Consider the following 18,254-nt stretch of genomic DNA (forward strand, 5'->3'; position numbering starts at 1 on the left):
CAGGCTATGAGGGGTGGCCAGTCCTCTTCTGGCTGTGCAGGGTGGATATTAAAACAGAACATGGTCAAAATGTTAAAATGTTAAAATGTTCATAAATGACCAGCATGGTCAAATAATAATAATCATAGTAGTTGTCGAGGGTGCAACAAGCACGTCCGGTGAACAGGTCAGGGTTCCATAGCCGCAGGCAGAACAGTTGAAACTGGAGCAGCAGCACGGCCAGGTGGACTGGGGACAGCAAGGAGTCATCATACCAGGTAGTCCTGAGGCATGGTCCTAGGGCATGGTCCTAGGTCAGCCTCTCTTTTCTTTGTAGTAGGGGATACACTCCTTGCTATGAATGTAGTGTGGGCTAAACCTGCTGATTCTGTTGCTTTTGTTACAACACAGGAAACAACAATAGCCAATTGTCATACCATTGCCATGTAATCATTACATTGACATGTAGTAATTGTTAAACATTGTTTTCTGGCAGGTATTTGTGGGCTTTTGGGAAGAACGTCTGGAAGCGCTGGAAGAAGCGTTTCTTCGTCCTCGTGCAGGTTGGTACATCATCAGCCTCTGAAATATAATGTCTTTGGTCTGGTCGAATGAAAGGTAATTCAAATGATTACATAACCAATAACATACAGTTGTGGTCAAATATATTGGAACCATTGAACTTTACAATAGAGTGCAAATGGATCAGAGTGTCTTATTTTCTCTCTTCAAAACTGGTTCAATGGCTATTTTTCCCCTGTAGGCAACTGCAACTTGCCACAGGTGAGATGAATTAGCCAGTAAATGAGAATCACCTGCCTCCAACCAAATTAATTAGAATTCGGAATTATTTAGTCCAGGACATTTTTTTATTGGTCCTGTGCAGTTGTAAATCAAACAAATACAACACGTGTGAACACCAAAGGTTTTTTCAATTTGAACTTATATGATCAGAAATAGGGAATCGTGATTGCAACTGTATGTGGCTAAAGGGGTAGTTTTCACACACAAATATAATCACTTTTTAATCGCCTTCTTACGTCGAAAGAAGCTTGAACAATCACAGCAATTCACCATTGATCCTCTGATGTTCCTGAGCAGATGAAGTGTATGACGTGTCTGTCCTCTCTGTTGTAGGTGAGCCAGTACACCTTTGCCATGTGCAGCTACAGAGAGAAGAAATCTGAGCCACAGGAGCTGCTACAGCTGGATGGTTACACTGTGGACTACACCGACCCCCAGCCAGGTACATATATACACACATGCACGCACACATGCACATTCACACAGACACACACGTACAGTATGCACGCACGTGCATGCATGCACGCAAGCACAGATGGACACACACACACACAAATGCATGCATGCACACACACACACACCCACACAACCTGTCCATAAACCCTCCTCTCTGTCTCTAGGTTTGGATGGCGGCAGGGCGTTCTTCAACGCGGTGAAGGAGGGCGACACTGTGATCTTTGCCAGTGATGACGAGCAGGACCGCATCCTGTGGGTTCAGGCAATGTACCGGGCCACCGGTCAGTCCCACAAGCCCGTTCCCCCCACCCAGGTCCAGAAACTAAACTCCAAGGGGGGTGCCGCCGCTCAGATGGACGCGCCCATCTCCCAGTTCTGTAAGTAAACCAATACACAACCTCAGCATCAGATCAGCCAATCAGCAGGCAGTTTCAGGTTTCATCCCCCCCCAATCCAGTGACAGCTCTCACCCATAACGTTTCACTACGCCATGCGTCTCTCCCCACGTCACACTGCAGCCACATACTGTAACTGTTAAACACGTTGCGCTGTAGAACTAAAGTTAACACACGCAGGCACGTCCTCCTCATTGCTGTATCACACAGAGTACCCAGCATCTTTGGGCCCCCCTCATCGTCACCAATCAGTCACACATGATGTGTTTAAAGGACTCTTCCCCCATCAATCTGCTCTGTCTCTCTCTAAACATTAACCAAGCTGACAAACTAAAGAGAAACACGGAATGGTGGCCGACGACGTAGATACAGATTAAACCACTAAAATGAAACATAAAAAATCAAGCTTTGCACCTTTTTAGCCTTTTGAATCCTTTTGAAACCTTTTAAATCTTTTGAGAATGTTTTGCGTTAACAGTGGTACTTAAGTGTTATGTTTGTGACACTGCTAAGGTGTCAGGGAGTATTGCCTGAACATCCCCAGACCCCAGCATGTTGTATGGTAGAAAACAACAGCTGTAACAGACAGTGATGACTTTCTGAGTACCCGCTCAGCCCAGCCCTGTCTCGGTCCAGTCGCTGCTCAGTCAACGTTCTCTGTAGTGTTAACCGTTCCTTTACTTGTACCTTTAAGCAGCCACTGGTCAGATACTGTACAGTAGAAAAGTGAAGGTAAGACTGTCTCTAGTAACCTGGCTTCTGCAACACGTACCTATCTACTTCCTGTTGTAACCGTCTCTTCTGTGTCCTCTGCCCCTTATTTAAAACACACTTTGAATCACATTTTAACAGTGAAATAGGACCAAAGGATTTTAGGCTAACATGATACCTGTGTATCCTAATACACTTTTCTTTTTACAAAATATATCTAAGTTACACTTTGTAAGCACACTGAAACCTGAACAGGTTGAACCTAACTTGGGAAATGAGTACCCAACTCAATTCTGTTATTTTACAGCACTAAAGAACTAGCCTGGTAAAACCAGACTGAATGCTGTGCTCACCAATGTTTCAATAAGGTGAGTGCATCGTTCAGTCTGGTTAACAAGACTACTAAAGAACACTCCACAATCATAGATCCTGCTATTCAAAACCAAACATGATAACTTATTTTGGTGTGCATCCTTCCTTCAACTCCTTTAGTTATTTTAACGATTATTCTAATGTCCAAGCCGTTTGGTTAGTTAATGGGTTGTAGAAAAAGCTTTTTTCCCCTTTTATTATATTGGCATTTTTATAACCTGAAAACAATTCAGCAATAAAAACATCTATATAGGTTTTTATGCAGGAATTGCGCTATTTAGGTATCAAAAGCATAGATGTCATTTTTGGGGGGGAGGGGTAGAAAATCTATGTTTTAATTAATTACACTGTAGTTTTCATCCGTTTCTATAAACAGAATCTATTGACAAAAATTCCCTGTGGTCTCTCCATTGGTGTCTTTGTCGAGTATGTGATCGTTCTTCTGGTTATTTGGTTACCTCCTCTATATAAGACCAGCCATTCTGATGCCATTCAATGACCCCTCAGTGGCACAGACCTCCTCCCTCTACCCCCCTCCTCTCTGAAACACTGTGCCACACCAAACGTACATGTTTCACCCCACCCTGGTTATCTTGAATGGCACAGGGGCCATAACATACACCACACCACCCTGTTACTCTCCTCTTTCTTTCTTTCTTTCTTTCTTTCTTTCTTTCTTTCTTTCTTTCTTTCTTTCTTTCTTTCTCTCTCTCGCTCTCTCTCGCTCTCTCTCGCTCTCTCTCGCTCTCTCTCGCTCTCTCTCGCTCTCTCTCGCTCTCTCTCGCTCTCTCTCGCTCTCTCTCGCTCTCTCTCTCTCTCTCTCTCTCTCTCTCTCTCTCTCTCTCTCTCTACCATCAGAGCTCTGCTGCCGATAATTTGTCTAGATGCTATGAAGGTTCTGGAGCACTGATTTGGAAGGATAGGAGAGTAGTCTTTAGTCCGAAGCTAATAGTGTTTTCTCATGTGCCAGCCTGCCTCCAGACTGAGTACAGTACTGTACTTATCAGAGAAGTTATGAGGGTCGCGACTCATTACCAGGCAACATCACTTTGCTTTAAGTGGACTCCCATATTCATAATCATATAATAATAAAATATTCGGATAAAAGGATAACATTAGGTGGATATGTCAGGTTTATTCCAATTGAGTTAGCCATTTAGATTGTTATTACTCTTAATTTATTTTTCCTCTAAACATTATCTTGTAAGCTGTCCAGTGCCTTCATAGATTCAGAAGAGGACACTGGCATCATTTTAATAATAATAATAATAATAGTAGAACTAGAAGTTGTTGTTGGAGTGCTGGAGGTAACTGTAGAGTATGGGCCAGTGCTCCTCTATTATAAACTGGAGAAAGCAAAGTGAAGCGATCATATTATGATGGTAATGTATAATGTATGGCAGAATAAGATACAGATGTAGGATCTTAATTTGATCACCCTGTTGCAGGATAACTTTCCTGAAATGCAGGACATTTACCACTTGTCATGTATTTGAGGTTTAAAAAGGCTTGTCATTTCCACTTGGAAATGTCAGACTTGATTTTCCCTTACGAAAAATTTAAAAACGCCTACAGAAAATAATTATAATCCACATAATAATTTACATTTTCTGTTGCTGCAGGATTATTTTCCTTCTATAGAAAACTGACTCAAATTAAAATGCAACAAATGTACTATACCTAGATCAGAATCCAGACTAAATCAACCACAGCAGAGTGATGATAACCCTTTACCCTTATCCTTTAATCTCTCTTTTTTTCTGTCATGCTCTCACTGGCCCTCTATTTCCCTCTCTGTCTCTTGATTTTCTCTCGATCTTCTCTCTTTCTCTCTACCTTTCTTTTCACTCTACATCTCTCTCTCTCTCTCTTTCTCTTTCTCTTTCTCTTTCTTTCTCTTTCTCTCTCTCCAGCTCACATACCCACACATGCTCAGCACACCACCACCGCCCACACACCACTCACTCTCTCTCTCTCTCTCTCATTTTGGTACAGGTTGTTGTTTTTTTAGTTGTTTTTCTTCCTCATGCTTTGCTTGTTACCCTTCTTTAGTATTGCAACTGCTAGGTGAGGGACACTCGTGTTTGCTCTCCTCTAGCCTTGTTGCTAGTCTTTATGTTATTCTGGTTTGTCCCTTCTTACCCCGCTGTCTTCTAGCTGGACTTAAGGGTAAGTGCTTCCCTATAGCCGGCACAGCTCAGATAATCCCCAACGATTATCTGACAAATGCAACGTGCTTTCTCTCCTCTTTCCCTATCCACTTCCTCCTCTTAAGTCTCCTCGCTTCATGTCTTCAGTAGAAAACTTATTTTTATGTTTGATTTCTCCTCAATCTGAGATTTGAAGTAACTATAAACTTCCATTCTTGACGGTTTAGGATGCATGTATTTGATTCTTAGACTTATCATTTGGCTCAGTAACTATTGTAGTTTATATTCTGGTTATTATTATGTTTTTTTTTGTTGTTGCATAATTGCCTTCTCTCCTTAATCTTATTGGTGTCCAAGGACCCCTCAGAGTAAAGCAGAGAGATGGCCCAATGTGACATGGTGCCATCAGAAAATAAAATACAGTAAATGACTGCTGTATGAAATCTAGTTGTGAATCCATCAACAGTTATGGAAATTCTATTTTAGAGAGCAGTAGAGGACAGTAAAAAAAATCCCCCTAAGGGAACTTCAGAGCTTGTAATCAAGCTTTTTATTTTTATTTTTAGAAAGTCCTACACTTCTTTACATCGCTTACAAATGATTGAATATTTCCATATTGTTTAATACATTTTTCAAAGAGTAGAGCAGTTGGAAAGCTGTGACATGTTGAACATTTTGGTTGTGATTAGTTTTGGACCCTTTTAGCAGGGTGACACGGGTCATGCTTTACTTCCGAGGACTCAATTCATAGCCGTGGGAAGTAGGGGTGCTGAGGGTGCTACAGTACCCCCTGGTAAATCACCCCCCCAAAAATGTGTGGAGAAAAATACTTCTCAGTGGCCGTGGCTCAATTGCTTTTGGTTCTTTTCTTTTGTCCTCTGTTCACGAGAGTTGGCAAATATGTACGTGGAGTATTCTGAATGCAGATGACAAGGAGTAGCCGCTGGCACCGCTCCTTACCATACAATACTCTGGAAGAACCCTCTTACTAGATGGGCCTGTAGACAGCAGCTAGCCCCCCCCCCGTAGTAGCACCTCTAGGAGGGAGCAGATCTCGTTTTGGTTTCTTTTGATTGCCCTTTGATTGCCTGAACAGGTGAACACTTTTGTCATGTTTTCGTTATTGCGTTGATGGAATTACAGGACTTTTATTTCCCCCTTGCCATCTCCCAGAGAATGATCTACATGTAGTTTTGCCTCTGTCGGCTTCATGCTATAAACCGATGTACTTGCACCAAATTGTATTGCTACCCTGTTCGAGATACTCCAGTAGTTGGTATGCCTGTTAGTTGTGCTCTGTAGATGTCATGAATAAATACACTGCAACACACTCAAGTATTGTCAACTTGCAAATGCTAAGAGAAAAAGGAATGCCCAAAATGTTTTATCCAAACATTGAAAATGGAACCTTGAGATGCATGACATAACATTTTGAAACATTTTTGAAAGCACAATGAAAAGTCACACTGTTCTACAGCATGTGATAGTATTATGTTTGTCACTGAGCATTTATTAATTACTGTATTCCCCAATATTCATAATGGAAAAACAATCAAATATTTGTAACCAATCATCTTGCCTTTAGATGATGACGTCACCATCGACAAGAACTCACTAATTATGATCATGTGCCCCATAGTCCATTCAGTCTGTTATTCCAAAATCAAACTCCATTTCCTCATTTAAAACAAACAGAAGAGATATTCCCCACCCCCTTTCCTCCCGCCTACCTTCAAGCACTTTCTATCACACATCGTGCACCTTCACTCTGCCCCGATCGCACACTTTCTCTCACCCCCACCCTTCCCCACTGCCCCCGTAACTCTCCCACCCCGTCCGCTATCGCTTTCTTCCGCACTTTCCTGGCACTGTCTGTATCTCCCTCGTCTATTTATCTCTCTGTGTCCGAGTCATTTCCCCCCTCCCCTTTCTCTTTCTCTTTCTCTGTGTTCATCCTTTGTTTCCTCTTACCCTTTTCATCTCATTCTCACACCCTCCCTTTTGAACTCTATCTCCCCCTACAACTTTCATTTTTCCATCATATCTATAATTTATTCCCTCTCTCACCTCTCTCTTAACCTGTGCTTACCCCTCTGTGTTAGCCTTAGTTCACCCCTCTCTCCCTTTTAACTTGTGGTAGGGCCTTTTTTGTCAGTGCCTAGCAAAACCAGGGATACATAGTCTGTTGGTCTAGTTCACTCGTTTGGATGATTAAGAAACAAAACACCTCCTAATTTTACACTCTAGAACCCTTTAACAAGTACCATTGAACATACAGCTGTCCTATCCTCATCCGTGGCCCTCCATCTTCCCTTTATCTATCCCTGTCTCTGAACATGGGGCGGACAGATGTCAGTTGAGTTCAAAGTTAGTGTTGCTATAGAACCCCCACCCCCAGCCAAGCCAAGCCTACCCCCTTATCCACCTGCCCCACCGCCGTCACATTATCCTCACTTTTTTCAGTGTCACACGATTGGACATGACACTTGTCACTCACCGACGCTGAGGAGGACATGAACATCAACACCTCTTTCATCTCTCTATATGCTATGCAAGTGACGCTGCAAGTTGCCTTGTCGTTTTTGAACATTTGTAGGCTTTTTTAATGGTGTTGAATGGGCAAAAACGTAGTGCATTGGTTTTCAGTGCAAAAACATAACGAAAGGCATCTGGCAGAAGTAAATTCCTTCACAAATACAAATATAATTTTATATAGTACCAGTCAAAAGTTTGGACACAACTACTCATTCTATATTTTTACTATTCTCTACAATGTAGAATAATAGTGAAGACATCAACACTATGAAGTAACACATATAGAATCAAAAAAGTGTAAAACCAAACAAAATCTATTTTAGTTTTTAGATTCTTCAAAGTAGCCACCCTTTGCCTTGATGACAGCTTGGCATTCTCTCAACCAGCTTCACCTGGAATGCTTTTCCGACAGTCTTGAACGAGTTCCCAATTATGCTGAGCACTTGTTGGCTGCTTTCCTCCGCTCTGTGGTCCAACTTATCCCAAACCATCTCAATTGGGTTGAGGTCGGGTGATTGTGGATGCCAGGTCATCTGATACAGCACTCCATCACTCTTCTTCTTGGTCAAATAGCCCTTACACAGCCTGGAGGTGTGTTGGGTCATTGTCCTGTTGAAAAACAAATGATAGTCCCACTAAGCACAAACCAGAGGGGATGGCGTATCGCTGCAGAATGCTGTGGTAGCCATGCTGGTTAAGTGTGCTTTGAATTATAAATAAATAACAGACAGTGTCACCAGCAAAGCCCCCCACACCATCACACCTCCTCCTCCGTGCTTCACTGTGGGAAATACACGTGTGGAGATCATCCGTTCACCTATTCTGCATCTCACAAAGACTCGGAGGTTGGAACCAAAAATCTCAAATTTGGACTCATCAGACCAAAGGACAGATTTCCACCGGTCTAATGTCCATTGCTCATGTTTCTTGGCCCAAGCAAGTCCATTCTTATTACTGGTGTCCTTTAGTAGTTGTTTCTTTGTAGCAATTCGACCATGAAGGCCTGATTCACGCTGTCTCCTCTGAACAGTTGATGATGAGATGTGTCTGTTACTTGAACTCTGTGAAGCATTTATTTGGACTGCTGTTTCTGAGGCTGATAAATCTAATGAACTTATCCACTGCAGCAGAGGTAACTCTGGGTCTTCCTTTCCTGTGGTGGTCCTCATAAGAGCCAGTTTCATCATAGCGCTTGATGGTTTTTGCGACTGCACTTGAAGAAACTTTCAAAGTTCTTGAAATTTTCCACATTGACTGACCTTCAGGTCTTAAAGTAATGATGGACTGTCATTTCTCTTTGCTTATTTGAGCTGTTCATGCCATAATATGGACTTGGTCTTTTAGCAAATAGGGCTATCTTCTGTATACCACCCCTACCTTGTCACATCACAATCTGATTGGCTCAAAAGCATTCAGAAGGAAAGAAATTCCACAAATGAACTTTTAACAAGGCACACCTGTTAATTGAGATGGATTCCAAGTGACTAACTCATGAAGCTGGTTAAGAGAATGCCAAGAATGTGCAAAGCTGTCATCGAGGCAAAGGGTGGCTACTTTGAAGAATCTCAAGTATAAAATATATTTAGATTTGTTTAACATTTTTTTGGTTACTACATGATTCCATATGTGTTATTTCATAGTTGTGATGTCTTCACTGTTATTCTACAATGTAGAAAATGGTAAAAAAATAAGCAAAACCCAGGAATGAGTAGGTGTGTCCAAACCTTTGACTGGTACTGTATATGACCGCGTTTTCACAAATTTGATGATATAATCGTCATGCCTATTCAGTACAGGACTAGGGACATGAACACGGATGTATGACGTAGGAACGCGTCACTTGCACATGATGTTGAGTCCCCCTTTTCATGCACATGTCATCTCATCACTGATAGTTTGAGATCTGACTATATACAGTATGTAGTGCAGAAATGGGAAGAAAATGTGGGAATGTTAATGTTTTTTTTATCAGGTACTGGTTATATTCTGCTTTTAGGCTTCTCATCAATGTTTTTGTTAGATGAGAGTATTCTGGTTATTCAAATTATTCCACCACTACTGTCATGACAGACAGAATACATATTTTTGTTTCAGAAGATGGTCATACATGAATACATGTCTCCTGTATTTTCCTATTGTTCTCTGTCCTCAACATATACACTGCCCGTTTAGATCTATTGAACAATCATACAACACTAATCAAATACCGTCAAAATCTATTTAAAAAACATGGCCACTCATTAGTTGACCTGCTCCCAGAATGCATTTGGATGCAGATAAGCAGCTCCCTAGAGGCTTGTGTCCGCTACCCAACCTTTATAAAAATAGATGTATTCTACAGAATAGAAAACACTTAACTCTTACAGTTTTTAATCGACTAGACTTTCTCCATAAAACAGAGCTATTTACTCAGCTTAATATTTTTATTCAAAATCACACTGTACTCTGTTTTGTTTTTCAGCTCACTGCCCATCATTTGTCAGGAACTTAGTGACATTAACCAATCAATCGCGAATGGCAGAATCTATTGAATACATATTGCGAATGAGAATAGCATCCTATTCAATTTAACCCACCACTTTCTTAATACATGTTTTGAATCTAATATGCCTAAAATGGTAGCCATTGAACTAAACAAAGCTTCATGCCAGCATTCACGTACTACAGTACGACAAAGCACTGGTCCCATTGAGCTTAGCTACAGATTCACATCAGTAGCTCCTTATTCCACAATCCCGATCAGCTCTTTTGACTCTGTCTGAAATTATGCAAGTTGACAATGTAAAGCTGTAAGTGTTTATAATTTGCCCTAACAGTAGTCTTAGCCAGACAGGCCCAGTGTTGTGTTGAGGTAGAGAGAGATGCTGTACTATTTCTCTGTGCCTTACTGACACCCTCTTCCTCTGAATCCTGTCCTTTTCCCTGTGCTGGTTGGACACAGACGCAGACAGAGCTCAGAAACATGGCATGGATGAGTTTATCTCGGCTAACCCCTGTAGCTTTGACCACGCCTCCCTGTTTGAGATCGTCCAGAGGCTCACGTTGGACCACAGGCTCAATGACACCTTCTGCTGTCTGGTGAGTGGCATTCTCCAATGGTGGAATGAGAATAAATACAGTCCAGGGCACTAAAAATATACTTTTGATCAAAATGCTGACATTTCTTGGAGCAAGGTACATTGTTAATGTGACTTAGGTTATGGTTCAGTCAGGGAAAGGGGTTTGTTTGTGATTGAGATCATGGTGCTAACCTCTTTAAAAAAAAGCTTGGATGTAATGTGTAGGTATGGTTCAGCACAGGCCAAGTGTTGTAGTCTAAACTGTTAAACCCCATCTCTGATGTAATGTGTAGGGATGGTTCAGTCCAGGCCAGGTGTTGTAGTCTGAACTGTTAAACCCCCCTCTCTGATGTAATGTGTAGGGATGGTTCAGGCCAGGTGTTGTAGTCTAAACTGTTAAACCCCCCTCTCTGATGTAATGTGTAGGGATGGTTCAGCCCAGGCCAGGTGTTCTAGTCTAAACTGTTAAACACCCTGTATGATGTAATGTGTAGGGATGGTTCAGCCGGGCCAGGTGTTGTAGTCTAAACTGTTAAACCCCATCTCTGATGTAATGTGTAGGGATGGTTCAGCCCAGGTCAGGTGTTCTAGTCTAAACTGTTAAACACCCTGTATGATGTAATGTGTCGGGATGGTTCAGCCGGGCCAGGTACTCTAGTCTAAACTGTTAAACCCCATCTCTGATGTTATGTGTAGGGATGGTTGAGTCCAGGCCAGGTTTTCTAGTCTAAACTGTTAAACCCCCCTCTATGATGTTATGTGTAGGGATGGTTCAGCCCGGGCCAGGTGTTATAATATAAACTGTTAAACCCCCTCTCTGGGCCTCCCGAGTGGCATAGTGGTCTAAGGCACTGCAGTGCTTGATAATAACATAAAATAAACTCTCTGATGTAATGTGTAGGGATGGTTCAGCCCAGGCCAGGTGTTTGTCCTGGATGAGTACTGTGCCAGGAACGGCGTGCGGGGGTGTCACAGACACCTGGGTTACCTAGGGGACCTGCTGGAGAGGGCGGACAGAGGAGCCATGATCGACCCCACCCTGCTTCACTACAGCTTCGCTTTCTGCGCCTCCCATGTCCACGGTAACAGGTAAAATCTACACCTGATTGAACCCGGCCAATCCGTAGTCTTAACCGTTAGACCAAGAGGACATCCTCCAGGTCGGAGGGCAACATTTTGGACAAGTCAGTGCTCATCACGAGGTAGCACTGGCAATGCTAAATCACCAACATATCGCAAGAGAGATGGGTAAACTTTGTATCTCAAATACACACACAAAGGTCTTCAGATAAAATAAGAAGAGAAAGAAGGAAAGAAAAGCTGGCCATAGTAAGAGGACAAAAGGGTCAGAGTCATCAAATGCAGCAGAGCACCATTGCTTTATGATTTCCCATTGTTACGTCTTTGTTTGTCATGAATGTTTTGCATATTATTTATTATGATTTTAATCATGTATTTTATGTTATCATGTCATCATTTTGTTCACTTGTTTTTATTAATCAGTTATATTTACCTTGGTTTCCACCGTATTCCTTTTTTCTTTTCCCTCCTTGTCTTTTGTTGCTTTATTCAGTCTCATTATGTCGATGTTGCTCATCCTCCCATGCATCCCTATAAAGTCAGAGAGGGCAGCAGTTACTGGGGGCCACTGATGGGTTGTGAGGGCCCCTGGGCCCCTGGCGGCGCCCAGACCCCAGAACCAGGGGCTGGCTCGAAACGGGGAAGCAAAAAGTTGAAGTTTAGAAAGAAAAGGGATTCCACATTTCAGCTCGTCCAAGAGCCCATCAGGTAAGATAATGTACTATAAAAAGTACCTATATGTACATAGCTACTTCAATTACCTCGTACCCATGCACATTGACTCGGTACTGGTACTCCCTGTATATAGCTATGCAATTTGTACCTATCATTGTTATTCATTATTCACTGTTTATTTATTTGTCGTGTGACTTTCTATTTTTATTACATTTTTTATCTTTAATTCTACACTGTTGAAAGAGACCCGGAAGTAAGCATTTCACTGTTAGTCTACACCTATTGTTTACGAAGCATGTGACAAATACAATTTGATTTGATGTTTGTCTGTGTAAGAAAGAACATTTACATTTGGTAAACATGCTGAAGAATGATTCTCTTTCACTCACATAAGCAGCAGTAAAATCATGGAGAACTAAAAGATGGCACTGTTTATGTGCAAATTGTTGTGTTGTTCCTTTTTTGATGGACTCCAACTGGCGGCTCCACTACCGCATGATTCGCTGGGCTGATGTTGTGTTGGATTCTATGATGTCATCCTAAGGCCTGACGGACTGGGAACAGTGAAGGTGGATGAAAAGGAGCGCTTTGAAGAAATCAAAGAGCGATTGCGTGTGATCCTGGAACACCAGATCACTAACTTCAGGTGAGTGCTGCTGCCTACTGGTCTATCTATCGATCCGATCGATCGAATGATGGATAGATGGAATAATGGAATAGTATACTAATAGTATACTATTCCATTGTTCTGTTGTCCATAGTGATTTTTATATTTCATTGTGATTCAACTGGCTTCTCTCGTGTAGATATTGCTTCCCGTTCGGACGTCCAGAGGGAGCCTTGAAGGCCACGCTGTCTTTGCTGGAAAGGGTTAGTACATTTTGATGACTGCAATCTTTTCATTCTCCTTTTACAGAAAATGTTCAGTTTATGAATGATTCAGATCTCATAGCTCATATAATCTCATATATATGCTAGAAAAAGGAAAAGGAAATTGAAAATGAAAACAAAACTGCAATAAACTGAAATTCAGTGGAAAGACTAAGGAAGACTTGTTCTGTCCTGTTCCTCATCCTCAGGTGCTGATGAAGGACATTGTGACTCCAGTCCCACAAGAGGAAGTGAAGGGAGTCATCCGTAAATGTCTGGAACAGGCTGCACAGCTCAACTACGCTAAAATCACAGAATACGCCAAAATCGAAGGTAACTAGCCATGATTTACATATACAGACACACCTTCAATATGCAACAGCAGTTACTAACTCTGTTGGTAAATTCTTGGTTGCTGTTGCTTTAAAACCTGTAACTGGTTGTTTTTCTTTAGATGATGGTAACTGTTTTAGTACTTTTAGTGACTTTTCAGTAATTCTGGGGTTTTCCCATGTGGAACAGGAGTGTCAGACATTCTACTCTCATTTGGAAGTGACTTGTCATGACCACTTTGATTCCTTTCCTAGCATCCTACAGTGGGATTCTTTTCAAGATAACCTGGACCAGATTAACCTGGAGAAAAGAAGCACTAAAGACATACTGAGAGCTCCTCTTTTTTTAGCACATGAATTCAAGAGAAACAGCATATACAGTATTTTTCCATTTGACAGATTGGTTGTCACTTGTTTGTCACTCAGCCAATTAACACTCCCCTTCGTTTCAGGCAGGCTGCTTTAGCTGTACTCTACTCTACTCTACTGTAGGTCGAGTTGGCTTTTTGTAGAGGTGTTGTGAGTAAAAATGCATTCAAATCCAAAGTTTTGGATTAAAGCCCTGTTTACTTGCCGGCCTGGCCCCCATGTTACTGTACCTTGAGTCTAGCTGTATCCTGGCCCCTGGCATGTGGTGATTTAACAGTATATATCTGGAATATACAGTATATTATAGCCACAGTATGCAGTAAACATACACTATATATACAAAAGTGTGTGGACACACCTTCAAATGAGTGAATTCAGCTATTTCAGCCACAACCGTTGCTGACAGGTGTATAAAAGCCATGCAATCTCCATAGACAAACATTGGCAGTAGAATGATCTTACTGAAAAGCTCAGTGACTTTCATAGGATGCCACCTTTCAAACAAGTCAGAACGTCACATTTCTGCCCTGCTAGAGCTGCCCCGGTCAACTGTAAGTGCTATTATTGTGAAGTGAAAACATCTACTGTAGGAGCAACAACGGCTCAGCCACAAAGTGGTAGGCCACACAAGCTCACAGTGCTGAAGCGCGTAGCGGGTAAAAATCATCTGTCCTCGGTTGCAACACTCCCTACCGAGTTCCAAACTGCCTCTGGAAGCAATATCAGCACAATAACTGCACACAAGCCTAAGATCACCATGCACAATGCCCAGCCTCGGCTGTAGTGGTGTAAAGCTCACCGCAATTGGACTCTGGAGTAGTGGAAACGCGTTCTCTGGAGTGATGAATCACGCTTCATTATCTGAGAGTCCGACGAACGAATCTGGGTTTGGTGGATGCCAGGAGAACGCTACCTGCCCCAATGCATAGTTCCAACTGTAAAATTTGGTAGAGGAATAATGGTCTGGGGCTGTTTTTAATTGTTCAGGCTAGGCCCCTTAGTTCTAGTGAAGGGAAATCTTAACGCTACAGCATACAATGACATTCTTGACGATCCTGAGATTCCACCTTTGTGGCAAAAGTTTGGGGAAGGCCCTTTCCTGTTTCAGCATGACAATAACCCCGTGCACAAAGCGAGGCTCATACAGAAATGGTTTGTCAAGATCGGTGTGGAAGAACTTGACTGGCCTGCACAGAGCCCTGACCTCAACCTCACCGAACACCTTTCGGATGAATTAGAACGCCGACTGTTAGCCAAGCCTAATCGGCCAACATCAGCACCCAACCTCACTAATGCTCTTGTGGCAGAATGGAAGCAAGTCCCCGCAGCAATGTTCCAACATCTAGTGGAAAGGCTTCCCAGAAGAGTGGAGGCTGTTATAGCAGCAATGTGAGAACCAACTCCATATTAATGCCCATGATTTTGGAATGAGATGTGTGACGAGCAGGTGTCCACATACTTTTGGTCATGTAGTGTATATGGTAGCTAGAAGCAGATTTCCCCTGAACAGAACTCCCCTTCCTGACCCACTACTCCTTTCTGACTGTATCTCCACCCCTAGACTCCAGGGTCTATAATCTAAGATTTATCAAATAAATCTTACTTTGGCCCATCCCCTTCCTGGGGACCCTTGTCCTACTCTCCCTCTCCTTTTCCCTCTCTTTCTCTGTCTCTTACCTTATCTTTCCTCTTGTTCTTCCTGCGGACCATTACCCTCCTCTCCCTGTTCCTCTGTCTGCTGTCCTCTTCCTCTCTCTCATCTCATTGGCTTCGCCACATTTATCACCTCACATTTCTGTGATAAGTGGTTTTGAAGCCAATGAAAAAGAATGCTCGGATTGGACACAGACAACCCAGCATCTGTTACCTGCATGTACTACAATACATTATGGAAAGGTTTGTCTTTATAGGTATGAACTAGCTACTACATAGAACCATTTCACCTTCAATTAGATATTTCAGTACTCTATTACTTGCAAAACACCATTTTGGTTTCCCTACAAAGTCACATGCAGTGTTTGCTTTGACATGCATGTCAACAGATTGATCCAAAACGTGTAGTCAATAACTAAAAAGACATACCCAGGGTTCCAAAGATACTAAGGTGTTTATCCCTTACTATCTGGAAGATATACCAAGTAGACCTATTTTACCTATCCTTGTGATGCTGTTGTTCCAATATTAAGAAAATAGTGGTAAAACACTAGTTATTGAACCCTGTCATCCGCAGCCCCAACCCAAGTCAATACTCACCATGGTTGTGTTCGTTAGGCCACAAAATGAAAGAAAACAGACTGAAAGAGTGGAGAACTACCTGCACTGTTTTCTGTTACGAAACATTTTGCTACAGTGTGCCCTAATGAACACAACTCAGGACAGTTCTCTGCCTTTCCATCTCCTCTGACCTATAACCTCTCACCCTAACCTCTGACCCCAGCCTCTTGCATGCCCCAATCCTCCTCTTTTGTAGGGAGAAAGAGGGAAATGTTTGAGCACCCTGTCTTCTGCTTGGCGTCACAAGTGATGGATTTAACCATCCGTGAGTACCTACCTCATCCTCCCCCTGTCTCTCCTCCCTCCCTCTTTCAACTTTCTTTCACCACATCACCCCCTCCCACCCTCCTCCCAGCTATGTCCACTCCTCCTTCCTCCTCTGTGCTTTTTTTATCCGTCGCTCATGTCTGCCGAGAGCGAGTGGGGAGAGAGAGAGCCAGTCTGGTCTGTGGAGGTCTGTCTGGGGAGACACTGCAACAGCACTGTAGTGGTCCTACTATCAGGGACCTACAGTCTCCCATCTGTCTGTGACCAACATGAATGATCTGTCGGTCTGGTCTGTAAGCTTCTTTCTTTTGGTTGGACATATGCCCATGCCCACCCATGTGACTTGAATGCATTTTTTACTTTGCTTCTGTGTTATCTCCTTCAGTCGTCTGGTCATGTGTCAGTGAGTGTGGGCTCACCACGCCACGCTGTGCGCTGGGACAGACAGGTATGATGCTATGTCACTGCCAGAGACAGAGAAACCCAAAGAGGGAGGCAGTAGAGCAGAGCAGCAGCTGCAGCTGCAGGCAGAGCTACGATACCAGGAGGACAGAAAGGATTGGGTGTACGCACACAGAGTTCCTATAATATGTATTTTAACTCAGCTCAACTCAACCCACCACCGGTCAATGTGTCCCGTCTTTGGTTGGTGCAGCTGTTGTTTGTCTTACGTCTAAGTTTACGACGGTCTAAAGCTGTGTCTGTCTGTTACTGTTAACTACATCCTGTTGTTGTTGCTTCTTTACTTTTGACTACTCCTTAGGCTAATGTCTCACTGTTTCAGCGTGTCTGTACCTACGTGTATGTCTGTGGAGTTTTGTCAATGATACGTCTGTCAACTACCTAACACACTCCTGCAGAGTTCCCGGTGTTCTCTCTAAAGGTCAAGGGTCAGATGGAGAAGACTAAAGAGTAAAATCTTGTCACTCTCTTCTGGAACATAAAATATTAACCATAGTGTGTTATAATCCTAAATATCTCCTCTTTTCTCTTCTCTCCTTCTCTCTCTGTTTCAAGTTGAGAAAGATAAAAAGCCGGATCCAAATGATCCAGGTGAAGCCCTGTTTGACTTTTAGCTTAGCCCCAATATACACACACACACACACACACACACACACACACACACACACACACACACACACACACACACACACACACACACACACACACACACACACAGTTGAAGTTGGAAGTTTACATACACTTAGGTTGGAGTCATTAAAACTCATTTTTCAACCACTCCACAAATTTCTTGTTAACAAACTATAGTTTTGGCAAGTCGGTTAGGACATCTACTTTGTGCATCACACAAGTAATTTTTCCAACAATTGTTTACAGACAGATTATTTCACTGTATCACAATTCCAGTGGGTCAGAAGTTTACATACACTAAGTTGACTGTGCCTTTAAACAGCTTGGAAAATTCCAGAAAATGATGTCATGGCTTTAGAAGCTTCTGATAGGCTAATTTACGTCAATTGGAGGTGTACGTTTGGATGTATTTCAAGGCCTACCTTCAAACTCAGTGCCTCTTTGCTTGACATCATGGCAAAGTCAAAAGAAATCAGCCAAGACCTCAGAAAAAAATTGTAGACCTCCACAAGTCTGGTTCATACCTGGGAGCAATTTTCAAACGCCTGAAGGTACCACGTTCATATGTACAAAGAATAGTACGCAAGTATAAACATCATGGGACCACACAGCCATCATATCGCTCAGGAAGGAGACGTGTTCTGTCTCCTAGAGATGAACGTACTTTGTTGCAAAAAGTGCAAATCAATCCCAGAACAACAGCAAAGGCCATTGTGAAGATGCTGGAGGAAACAGGTACAGAAGTATCTATATCCACAGTAACACAAGTCCTATATTTACATAACCTGAAAGGCTGCTCAGCAAGGACGAAGCCACTGCTCCAAAACCGTCATA

The 18,254-nt window shown here is 42.5% G+C and overlaps 1 protein-coding gene across 12 annotated transcripts in view; it reads left to right on the plus strand.

Moving 5' to 3' along the window:
• LOC106565329 (calcium-dependent secretion activator 1) overlaps positions 1 to 18,254 on the plus strand; it is a 159,228-nt gene that overhangs the window by 117,367 nt on the left and 23,607 nt on the right. For 3 of the 12 annotated variants that reach the window (XM_014132305.2, XM_014132306.2, XM_014132309.2), the window contains exons 9-18: positions 476 to 542; positions 1,117 to 1,225; positions 1,404 to 1,616; positions 4,875 to 4,886; positions 10,344 to 10,480; positions 11,363 to 11,550; positions 12,761 to 12,862; positions 13,023 to 13,086; positions 13,296 to 13,419; positions 16,258 to 16,326. In XM_014132305.2, the coding sequence (XP_013987780.1) occupies positions 476 to 542; positions 1,117 to 1,225; positions 1,404 to 1,616; positions 4,875 to 4,886; positions 10,344 to 10,480; positions 11,363 to 11,550; positions 12,761 to 12,862; positions 13,023 to 13,086; positions 13,296 to 13,419; positions 16,258 to 16,326 (1,085 nt within the window). Of the gene's footprint in view, positions 1 to 475; positions 543 to 1,116; positions 1,226 to 1,403; positions 1,617 to 4,874; positions 4,887 to 10,343; positions 10,481 to 11,362; positions 11,551 to 12,760; positions 12,863 to 13,022; positions 13,087 to 13,295; positions 13,420 to 16,257; positions 16,327 to 17,345; positions 17,382 to 18,254 lie in introns of all 12 variants that reach the window. The other 9 variants (XM_014132308.2, XM_045691519.1, XM_014132312.2 and 6 more) reach the window with 4 other exon arrangements.

This window comes from Salmo salar, chromosome ssa12 (assembly GCF_905237065.1).
Source record: "Salmo salar chromosome ssa12, Ssal_v3.1, whole genome shotgun sequence".
Lineage (NCBI taxonomy): Eukaryota > Metazoa > Chordata > Actinopteri > Salmoniformes > Salmonidae > Salmo > Salmo salar.